The sequence below is a fragment of the Bufo gargarizans genome, chromosome 2 (genome assembly GCF_014858855.1).
Source record: "Bufo gargarizans isolate SCDJY-AF-19 chromosome 2, ASM1485885v1, whole genome shotgun sequence".
In the NCBI taxonomy this organism is placed as follows: domain Eukaryota; kingdom Metazoa; phylum Chordata; class Amphibia; order Anura; family Bufonidae; genus Bufo; species Bufo gargarizans.
In genome coordinates this window covers 412526374-412538816 of record NC_058081.1, presented here as the reverse complement: position 1 = coordinate 412538816, position 12443 = coordinate 412526374, and the positions used below count along the sequence as shown (strand labels likewise).

The window sequence follows — 12443 nt, the reverse complement described above, 5'->3', positions numbered from 1 at the left end:
TGATAAATGCTTCAGCCTACAATACCTAGAAATGGGCTGGAATTTAAGAGATTAACAAAACCGCTCTAGAGAAGATTACAATAACTTCTCCTCTGGACATCCACAATTATGGAGCTGTATTCAGTATTTCAACTGAAGATTTTTACAAGTCTTTCTATAGGAGTATAAATATTTTAAATACTGTTACAAAGCATCCGTTGGCACCTTTATCGTATAAAATAATGGAAAATAACCATTCTTAAATATTTAATATAGGTGCGCTTTAAATAACTATGTGCAAGATTACAGAAGCAAGGTTGTACCCTTAATGAATTCTAAATATATTTGTAATACAGTCTTACAGTAGTCTAAGGACACAGGGTATTTTATTAATGGGCTCATCATTTTATATAAGGCATGAGAGGAATAAGAGAGACATTCTTACCAAAGCATCAAAGACTAGTATATCATATTTGTTTGAATGTGAATGCTCCATCATGATGTTAAACAGGGCATCAAGAGTGTCCTGAAGAAACTACAAATAGTAAAGACATTAGTAAAACAAAGGATAGTGATCTTACTGTACATCACAGAAAATTCTGGTCTCTAGATATCTTTTAATAATTTCATTTATTGCTATTTACAAAGTTACAACTAATAAATGAGAAGTTTTAAAATTCTGAATTCTTCCATCAATGTGGTACAGTTTCAGTTGAGAACAAATCATTGTCATGCACTTATTAGTATGAGAGATCAACATAATTTAATACCTTTTTACAGTATTCTTTATAAGGGTCAATGCTCAATTTTTATGATCTAGAAATCCAACTTTCCTGTTTAGCTATACAATTAACCCCTTCCAAATCAGCCACTGTAAATATATATCACTTTATCAACAATAAATTGCATTGTCACAGTAAACCATTAACAGTTTCCTGTCAGATGCAGAAAATATTGCTGACTTTCTGTATGTGGAAGCTACGGCATCCTCCTTCAGGCCAATGCTTTGGGTATTCTATGGCAGAAAGGGGAAGTGTGGTGCATCCCTAAGCCCCAGAAGTAATAAAGCAAAATAATACTTTGAATAAGTAATGTTTGAATGTTCTCCTGTTAAAACAAACAGAGCAGAAAAACCTAATAAGCCAAGTGTGAACCAATCTTTGGAAAGTCTGAGAGACTCGCAATTCCATTTTTACTATTCTGCAAAAAGCTTCCTGTAAATGATGATTGATAAAGTGTTTGTACATAAAACATTTTTCTACCAAAAGTTCTAGATCTTCTTAATGACAATTTCAGTTGATGCCTTTTGAAATAAGGGTCAGAGAGTCTCACCTCATTAAGTAGCAGTTCCTTAACCAGTTCAAGACCAGGCTATTTGCTGGTTCCTGATCTGTATTCACATCAGTGCCCATTGAGAAGGCAGCGAGAGTAAAAAAGAAAATGTCCTTGCCTTCTCTGTGGGGAACACTGCTGTCACTGACATAATGCTGTATGTTTAGTGTGCAGCTGCTAATTATGCAAGGATGTTCAGGACAATATGGAGTCGATATGAAAAAATACATACTTTTACAACTTCTTCTCCGTCCACAAGCTTCAGTTTTTCCAAATTTTCTTGCAGAAGTTCAGGCTTCATGCGCCACTTCAGAAGTCCAAGTAGGCCAACTAAAATATTAGGGAATATTTGTATCAGTTTACAACCATAATAAATACAGAAATTTCAAAAATGCATTTTAGGCACAAGAAGTTAGCACGTATGGTAAATCATCAATTTGTATACAGGGTGGGCCATTTATATGGATACACCTTAATAAAATGGGAATGGTTGGTGATATTAACTTCCTGTTTGTGGCACATTAGTATATGTGAGGGGGGAAACTTTTCAAGATGGGTGGTGACCATGGTGGCCATTTTGAAGTTGTCCTTTTTTATCCAACTTTTGTTTTTTCAATAGGAAGAGGGTCATGTGACACATCAAACTTATTGGGAATTTCACAAGAAAAACAATAACTTATTAACGTAACTTTATTCTTTCATGAGTTATTTACAAGTTTCTGACCACTTATAAAATGTGTTCAATGTGCTGCCCATTGTGTTGGATTGTCAATGCAACCCTCTTCTCCCACTCTTCACACAATGATAGTAACACCGCAGGAGAAATGCTAGCACAGGCTTCCAGTATCCGTAGTTTCAGGTGCTGCACATCTCGTATCTTCACAGCATAAGATGCACTTTCCCTCCCCAAAAGTAGGGGGAAAATGGCAGTGCATCTATGAAGTAAATACTAATGATCACTTTTATTATGCATTATTAGTACACAGTAGGACCAAGGTGTTGTTAATATAGCACACCTGGTGCCTGCTGTACTCACCGCTCTCTGATCTTCTGACAGACGTTGTGCTGTGTACAGTGTTCTGACTGCCTACAGTGTTAGGGCGTATTGTGCATTATGACCGCATGCTGTGCAACATCAGGTCACAGTGCATTGCGGCGCCAGCAGAAAACTAAAGGATTGGTGAGTGCAGGAGCAGAATGCTGGATCTTGTGAGTGGCGGTGCTGTCAGGAGGAGTAGAGGTGAGTTATTTTATTCTATGTCTTATCTGAGTTCTGAGGAAGCTTGGAGGCTTAACTGAGGTCTGATGAGGAATGGGGCTCTGATATGAGGTTTGATGAGAAATGGGGGTCTGATCTGACATCTGATGAGGATTGGGAGGTCAGATTTGGGGGTCTAATTTACAGGTCTGATCTGAGGTCTGAAGAGGATTAGGGCTATGATTTGCTTACTGTTGATTACAGTTACAAAATAGCTTTATGGAGAGGATCCAACTGCAATTAATGACATATATTTACCACTAAAGTTAGGGTATTTCCACATGGGATCTGACTGCAGATTCACCACAGACTTACAGAAGATTTTTCCATCCTGTGTGCACATACCCACATAGCCAAGTCAACATTCTTAAAGATGCACTCTAGGATCCTTAGGATAAGCCATCAGTATCTGAGCAATAGGTGTCCAGTACTCTGCACCAATGCCAATAAGCTTTTTTTTTGGGTAGCTCCGTGCACAACAGAGATGGTTACGGCAGTGCTGTTCCTACTGAAGTAAATGGGAGCAATTCTGTAGTAACCAGTTCTGTCAACTACACATTGCTACAGAGCAATCTCAAAACAGCTAAACCGAATGGGTGCAGGGTATTGTACCCCCGCTGATCAGATATTGTTGATGAATAGTGCAGATATTGAATAGTACAATCCTGGACAATTTAACTCTTTTAACTCTCAAGTTAAGATGAGTCCTTGCAATGTTTATCAAACAATTCCAGGACAATTTTTGCCTGTGGCCTGCTGAATGAGGCAACCATCATTAGGGAACACTATTGCCATGAATGGGTATTCTTTGTCTAAAACATGTTTTGATAGGTGATACATGTCAAAGTAGCATCCACATGAATGTCAGGACCTCAAGGTTTCCCAGTCGAACATTGCCCCACCTACATCCACCCAGCCAGTTTGCTTTCTGCTTCACAATGGAATCAATATGAATAAGTGACATGGAAACTGAAGTGAACATTGACTGCAGAGTTGCAAAACATTGGACTGACACACTAAAGTGGAGCAGCTCACAAAAAAAAGTTTTCTGCTTCATCAAATGAATGGATGTTGGCATGTCAGGCCAAAAACATCAGAGAACAAACACTCTGGTGAAAGAAGACAAGCTGATGGTGACAGCTTTATGGCCATGGGGACTATTTTTATAGTATTCTTTGGGTCCACTCATCCATTTGCAAGGCATTCTCAACCAATTTTCGCTATGAATTCATCCTTGCAGATCACGTACACCCATACATGCCGATTGTCTTTCCTGGGGTGGATGAGATCTTCCAGCAAGACAATGCAACATGTCGCATGGCTAGAAATGTCCAACACTGGTTATGAAAGCATTACCAAGAATTCCAAGTACTACCCTGGATCCCTAATTCCCCAGACTTGAGCCATTTCAGCATCTGTGAGATCATCTTATTTAGATCAACACGAAAAAAGTTCCAGCACTCCCGTTTCCTTTCTTTATTCAGGCAGTAGAAACATTGTACAGGACGTGCACCCACAAGTGTGGCAGCATTGCCGCGTTTCGAACAAAGTTCTCATTCTTAACTGTGAACAATGTATTTCCCAGAGGTTAAATACTGAACTAAAACAAATGGTTCCACCCTCATCTGAAAGGGGTGGGGGATGGGGAAAGAGGAAAAGGAGGAACCTTCTATTCCCTATATAAGGCACTGTTCACATTGTAAAGCAATGTAATTGCAAATAGCATCAATCTTTATAGATAAATATATATAAAAAGTGACAATTTCCACCAATAAACATATAATAATAAACTCAAATGCACACATAATTGTGATTAAAAACTGTCACATATACGTATATAACAATATACAAATATACCATATACAATACACAAATCTTATTCCTATCTTAACTTCCGAGACATGATCAATAAAAATGCATAAGCTCATGTCTTAAGTTAAGACCATTAGGATGTCTAGTATTCAATTTAAAAATCCAGAAAGCTTCCCTTAATCTTACAAGACGCTTTAAATCACCTCCTCTCTTTGGTAACCTCACGTGTTCGATAGCAAAAGCTCTGAAGTGTTTCACATTTTGTTCATGTTTTTGTATATGTTCACACTTGCAGGATTATCAATGTAGTTGAGGTGCTCCAAAATCCTAACTTTGAATTTTCTGATGGTGCAGCCCACATACATAAGTTCACAAGCCATGCAGCGGATAACATATACAACACTGATAGAATTACAATTAATATAAGATTTAATTGAATATATGATAGAGGTGTTCACATTATGGAAAGTTTTTGTATTTACTGCATAATTACGCGTGCTGTAATGGAAGCTGACACATTTAGTGAAACCTTTGTAAGTGAGCCAAGTTTTATCCCTTTGTTTAACCTGCTGTGAATAGAAGGAAGGAGATAAAGTGTTACCCAGAGTTCGAGGTCTTCTGGAAACGATCCTGTATCCCTGCCTCAACATCATCATATAGTATTGGCAAATATTGTTTAATTGTTTGTTGTATTATACCAAACAGTTTGCTGTACATTAAGACAAGAGTAGGCATATCGGTCTCTGTTTTGTACTCATCAACATGACAACTTGAGTGTCTACATCGTAGTGATTATTTGCATTTTGGTTTTTGTTTTGGTTTTTATTTCTGTCACTACCACTGTCTTTGACCCCTCTACACTTCTTTTTTGTCACATTCTGGGAAGAAAAGCCCTGGGGAGGAAACAACAGTTCCTCTCTAGTATTATTCCTAGCGATCTCCAAACCTCTAGAGATCATCCACCTAGGATAACCTCTTTGTGACAAATGTGTTTGGACAATGTGAATTTTCCTTTCAAAAGCCACAGGAGTGCGAATTCACCCACAAGAATCGATTTAATTGTGTGGACCGGATGATGACTGCACGCAAAATCGTATTTCCTGTGACTTACTTGTGAAATGTTTCAGTTTATATTATATGGCCAGATATTCCTGAAAGTTTAAGGTCCAAAAAATTCACACAGTATTGGTCCTCAATATAAGTAAAATGCAAATTGTAGGGATTATCTTCGAGATAATGAAAAAACTCCTGTATGGCAGGCACATCACTGCTCCATATAAAAATATGCAAACAATCTCTCAAACCTTTTGAATCCACTAGTGATTTTGAAACCCTGAAATGTTAAATTCCACAAAACAAATGGAAGAGCATATTACTGATATTAAACACACAAAATTCCAGAGGGATCTCTACGATTACAAACATGATCAGGTGTATGAGTGGGGTAGGAGGGATAACCCGCACTCCACACCTAAATCCATTCTCAAGAAAAATAAAAATAAAAATAAAATTAATACCTAGGTAATCAAAAAATCACAAAGAGTGAGCTTCTCCTCAGAATTAGATACCGTAATATCTGATGGCTCACATGATTCATTACAAAGCTCCTCACAGACTGACATTGAACTCAGTAGTAAACCAAAGGTATCCCATTATAAGAAGAATAAAAATACAAATAAAAATCAAATCAGCGAAAAAAGGAAATCTTCAAAAAATGAGTCCGCTGCGTGGGACGAAAACATGCAAATGCCTTATACCAGGTCGACACGTCAACAAAAGAGATAGAACCATACCAACAGAAAAAGATAGAACCATACCAACTTTTTGTTAGATGTATTACATTTATCTGTTGTAGTGTTAACAACTGAACAGATAGAAGTTCTTAAACTTGGTTTGAATTATGCACAGTCAGTAGATTTTGACCTGTTTTCCACGCTGTTGGACATTAATAAATTCATAAGACAACTGACTGTTGTGAGACATTTTAGTGATACTGACACAGATGCTGTTGAGGGAGATGCAATTCAGACATCTGAGACTAAAAATGCTGATAATCAATATTGCAACTTGATGTTTAAAGAGCAATTATCTCTTGCATGTCTGAATGATCTCCAAAGGGAAGCAGATGCTTCTAGTACTGAACTAAATACACAAAAGTCCAGGACTCACAACCCTGGGTTTTATCCAATCTTGTCTCGCACAGCCAATATGGATACCTTTCAGGATATTGTTGAGAGGGAGTTGAAAGAAATACATAAATGTGCCGCCATGACAGCAACGGACAGAATAACCTGTCTAAAAGCCACAAAAAAGCATTACAGGAATTATCCGAAACCAAACGTATCGTAATTAAGATGGCGGACAAGGGAGGGTCCACTGTTGTCCTGGATAGTGACATGTATTGCCAAAATATAACAAATCTCCTCTCAGATTCTACTACATATCGGACAATGGACAAAGATCCATTAATACAATATAAGATAGAATTTCTAGAGGTCCCGCATACGGGCTTTGAACAAGGCCATATTACTCAAAAACAAATTAATTATTTAAATGTAGAGTCTGTAGTTACCCCTACCATGCATGCCCTTCTGAAAGTTCACAAGGGCCAATTTCCACCTCCTTTACGCCCTATAGTCACAGGAATTGGATCTCTAACAGAGAGACTACGTAACTGGTTAGATTGCATTTTACAACCGTTGGTAAAACGGATTCCACTTTATGTTAGGGATACCTCTGCAATGTTGAGGTCTTTCTTTCTGGAAAAATGATTATAGGCGGCTCACGGTGGATGTAATATCTTTATATCCTTCGACTCCACATAATGTGACTATATTTTGCTTGAACTCCCTTTGCACAAGTATAGTACGGTAGAATCTCCAATGAGTTTATCGACTATGTGCTTATTGTGACCGAGTTCCTAATGTCCCACAATTATTTTACTTTTAATTCTAAATATTATGTCTAATACACAGGCGTGTCAATGGGTGCAAAATATTCGCCTTCATTGGCAAACCTTGCTATGTTCTATTGGGAAGAGAGATATGTGTATAGTACAGACAATAAATTTTCTGAGTACATTGTGTGGTATGGCAGATACATCGACGATCTGCTCCTTATTTGGAGCGGCGATGTGCCTGCCATACAGGAGTTTTTTCATTATCTGGAAGATAATCTCAAATTTGCATTTTACTTATATTGAGTATGAATTTTTTGGACCTTAAACGTTCAGGAATACCTGGCCATATAATACAAACTGAAACATTTCATAGGGAAGTCACAGGAAATATGATTTTGCGTGCGGACAGACATCATCCTGTCCACACGATAAAATCAATTCCTGTGGGTGATTTCACATGTGCTTGTAGAAACTGTAGCACTCCTGCGGCTTTTGAAAGGAAAAGATTGTCCAAACACGTTTGTCACAAAGAGGTTACCCTAGGTCAGTGATGGCTAACCTTGGCACTCCAGCTGTGGTGAAACTACGACTCCCAGCATGCTCCATTTATTTCTATAGAGTTCTGAGAGCAGCCAAGCAAGGGGGGAATCTTGGGAGTTGTAGTTTTACCACAGCTGGAATGCCAAGGTTAGCCATCACTGCCCTAGGTGGATGATCTCTAGAGGTTTGGAGATCACTTAGAATAAAACTAGAGAGGAACTGTTGTTTCCTCCCCAGGGTTTTTCTTCTGAGAATGTGATAAAAAAGAAATGTAGAGGGGTCAAAGACAGTGGTAGTGACAGAAATAGAAACTAAAACTAAAATTCAAATAATCACTACGATGCAGACACTGAAGGTGACCAGTACAAAACAGAGAACGATATGCCTACTCTTGTCAGAACGTACAGCAAACATAGTAACATAGTACATAAGGCCGAAAAAAAGAGATTTGTCCATCCAGTTCGGCCTGTCATCCTGCAAGTTGATCCAGAGGAAGGCAAAAAAAAATGTGAGATAAAAGACAATTTTCCTCACTTTAGGGGAATAAAAAATTCCTTCCTGACTCCAATCAGGCAATCGGAATAACTCCCTGGATCAACGACCCCTCTCTAGTAGCTATAGCCTGTAATATTATTACACTCCAGAAATACATCCAGGCCCCTCTTAAATTCCTTTATTGTACTCACCATCGCCACCCCCTCAGGCAGAGAGTTCCATAGTCTCACCACTGCTCTTACCGTAAAGAATCCTCTTCTATGTTTGTGTACAAACCTTCTTTCCTCCAGACGCAGAGGATGTCCCCTCGTCACAGTCACAGTCCTGGGGATAAATAGATGATGGGAGAGATCTCTGTACTGACCCCTGATATATTTATATAAAGTAATTAGATCTCCCCTCAGTCGTCTTTTTTCTAAAGTGAATAACCCTAATTTTGATAATCTTTCAGGGTACTGTAGTTGCCCCATTCCAGTTATTACTTTAGATGCCATCCTCTGGACCCTCTTCAGCTCTGCTATGTCTGCCTTGTTCACAGGAGCCCAGAACTGTACACAGTACTCCATGTGTGGTCTGTCTAGCGATTTGTAAAGTGGTAGGACTATGTTCTTATTACGGGCATCTATGCCCCTTTTGATGCAACTCATTATCTTATTGGCCTTGGCAGCAGCTGCCTGACACTGTTTTTTGCAGCTTAGTTTGCCGTTTATTAAAATTCCTAGATCTTTTTCCATGTCAGTGTTACCGAGTGTTTTACCATTTAATAAGTACGGATGACTTGCATTATTCCTTCCCATGTGCATAACTTTACATTTGTCAGTGTTAAACCTCATCTGCCACTTATCTGCCCAAGCCTCCAATCTATCCAGATCCCTCTGTAGTAGTATACTGTCCTCTTCAGTGTTAATTACTTTACACAGTTTAGTGTCATCTTCGAAAATGTATATTTTACTATGCAAGCCTTCTACAAGATCATTAATAAATATATTAAAGAGAATAGGGCCCAATACTGACCCCTGATTTGTCAATACTATATGATGATAATGAACTTTGCTGCATGCTGAGGCAGGGATGCAGGATCGTTTCCAGAAGACCTCGAACTCTGGGTAACACTTTATCTCCTTCCTTCTATACACAGCAGGTTAAACAAAGGGATAACACTTGGCTCACTTACAAAGGTTTTACTAGATGTGGCAGCTTCCACTCCTGCATGTGTAATTATGCGGTGAATACGAAAACTTTCCATAATGTGAAAACCTCTATCATATATTCAATTAAATCTTATATTAATTGTAATTCTATCAGTGTTGTATATGTTATCCGCTGCATGGCTTGTGAACTGATGTATGTGGGCTGCACCATCAGAAAATTCAAAGTTAGGATTTCGGAGCACCTCAACTACATTGATAATCCTGCAAGTGTGAACATATCCAATGTCGCCAGACATTTTATACAAAAACATTAACGAAATGTGAAACACTTCAGAGCTTTTGCTATCGAACAAGTGAGGTTACCAAAGAGAGGAGGTTATTAGAGTTGAGCGGACACTTGGATGTTCGGGTTCGAGGGGGTTCGGCCGAACTCCACAAAAAAGTTCGAGTTCGGGACCCAAACTTAACCTGAACTTGACCCCAAACCCCATTGAAGTCAATGGGGACCTGAACCTTTGAGCACTAAAATGGCTGTAAAAAATGTCATGGAAAGGGCTAGAGGGCTGAAATTTGCATCAAAATGTGGTTAAGAGCATGGCAAGTGCTCTGCAAACATATGTGGATAGGGAAATTACTTTAAATATCATAAAATACATAAAAATAAAAAATAATAATCTTGATCTACGAGGACGAGGTCTATATGGAGTAGGAGGTTGAGGAGGTGGTGGATGTGGCGGTGGATGTGGGAGCGGCGGTGGAGGAGCAGGAGGCTTTTTGGTTTTAAATTTATTTAATTTTTTTAAATTAGGGTACACCCCAAAACATTAGGAAATATAACCTGTAATACCCCCCTCCAGTTGTGCAAAACACACGTTCAGACAATACACTGACTGCAGGGCAGGCCAGCACCTCCAAGGGGTAAAGGGCAAGCTCAGGCCATGTGTCCAATTTGGAGACCTAGAAGTTGCAGACGGCGAATCAGGATTCCACGCCGGAGATGGAGCGTGAGAAAGAGAGACCACATCCAAGGGAGATAAATGGATGACATTTTATTTTGATCGAGAGGAAATATGGGAAAAGTTATTGAAGCGCAAATGTGGGACAAATTATTGAAGCGCAAATGTGGGAAAGGTTATTGAAGCACAAATGTGGGACAACTTGTTAAATTTTAAGCATTGAATGAAAGGAGGTGGTGTGCATCAATTAAAGAAGAATTTTTTTAAATTTTATTCCTCGTCACCTATGCAGAGCAGGGGTTTATTCACGTCCAAAATTGTAAAGTGTCAACCTAAGAATGTAACTTAAAAATTACAGAAATTTATTAACCTGTCTACTTGGTAGAGCAGGGGTCTATGACAGAAAAAAAATGTTTATTGTCACCCGAAAATGTAAAAGATGATTGAAATTTATTAAGCTGTCAACTAGGTAGAGGAGGGGTATATTACACCCAAAAATTGGTGAATTTCACCTGAAAATGTAACAGGCAAATTTATTTATTTTTTAACCTGTCTACTAGGCATAGCAGTGGTACATCGCACCCAAAAATAGGTAAATTTCACATGAAAATGTAAAAGACAATTTTATTTTTTTACCTGTCTACTAGGTATAGCAGTGATACATCACATTTCACCCACAAAATGTAACAGACAAAGTAGTGAAATTACATAAAATAAAATATGTACAAATAATAAAAAATTTGATTTATGTGGTGGAGATCCATATGGAGTAGGAGTTTGAGGAGGTAGTGGATGTAGCAGTGTAGGTGGAAGTGGCGGTGGAAGAAAAATTATTGAAATTTATTAAGCTGTCAACTAGGTATAGGAGGGGTATATTACACCCTAAAATTTGTGAATTTCACCCAAAAATGTAACTGACCAAGTAGTGAAATGACATAAAATAAAATAAAATACGCACAAAAATATCATAATTGATTTATGAGGTGGAGTTCCATATGGAGTAGGAGTTTGAGGAGGCGGTGGATGTAGCAGAGTAGGTGGAAGCGGCGGTGGAGGAGGACGAGGTAGCCAACACTGGTTTTTGGTATTAATTTATTTTTATTTTATTAATTAGGGTACACTCCAAAAGAGTGTGAAATATCCAAAATACAAGAATGCACAATTGCACTGCAGTATAACAATGGCTGATTAAGGCCGGTATACATGTCTTTTCTGCACAAGGTACAGAAAAGTCCGGTGGGATCCATGCATGGTTAATTTTAATGAACGTGTGCTTGTCCACATTGGCTGTGGACAGACGGCTGCGCTTGTCTGTGATGATGCACCCTGACTAATCCAGATGTTGTGTATTGCCAAAAAAAAGTGTTTTTTAGTAACAGAATATGAAAGCTGTATATATTAAACTTGAATTTCACACGTGCAGATCTGTAAAATAGTGGATTTTGCAAAAAAAAAAAAAAAAGGGTGTTTTAAAAACCCAGAAAAATATGGCTGTATTTCTAGATTAAATTGCACACTGACTAATCCAGATGTTGGATATTGCCAAAAAAGTGTTTTTTTTTTCACTAACTCAATATGAAAGCTGTATATAACCCTTGAAATTCACAGGTGCTGATGCTGCAAGGGCTGTAAAATTGGGCATTTTGGCAAAAAAGTGTGTTGTTAAAAACCCAGAAAATTATGGCTGTATTTCTAGCTTAAATTGCACACTGACTAATCCTGCAAATGCACCAGGGTGATTTTTTTATAACCAGATAATTAGTGAGTGCAGTATTTCAAACTTGGATTTGAAGGTCACAAAAGCTAAGATGCAGTGCTGGTGCACTGAGCTTGCATAAAATGGCTGCTGCTGCTGCCGCCGCCCGCCTAGCTAACAGAGGGATAAAAGTTTTTTTTTTCTGTCACTGGGCTCAGGGCAGGGTAAAAAAATTGTGCCCTGCACCCACACAACTAAATGTATGTCGATCGCTGAGTTAGATTCCAGTTCTGAACAAAGATTCAGTCCTATACTCTCCCTGAAA

General features: G+C 38.4%; 1 protein-coding gene across 3 annotated transcripts in view; it reads right to left on the bottom strand.

Annotated features, from left to right (window-relative positions):
- Positions 1-12443, bottom strand: part of DOCK2 (dedicator of cytokinesis 2) — a 1177826-nt gene that overhangs the window by 795616 nt on the left and 369767 nt on the right. For all 3 annotated transcript variants that reach the window (XM_044280877.1, XM_044280878.1, XM_044280879.1), the window contains exons 19-20: positions 1544-1641; positions 425-514 (exon numbers count right to left, since the gene is read on the bottom strand). In XM_044280877.1, the coding sequence (XP_044136812.1) occupies positions 425-514; positions 1544-1641 (188 nt within the window). The remainder of the gene's footprint in view (positions 1-424; positions 515-1543; positions 1642-12443) is intronic.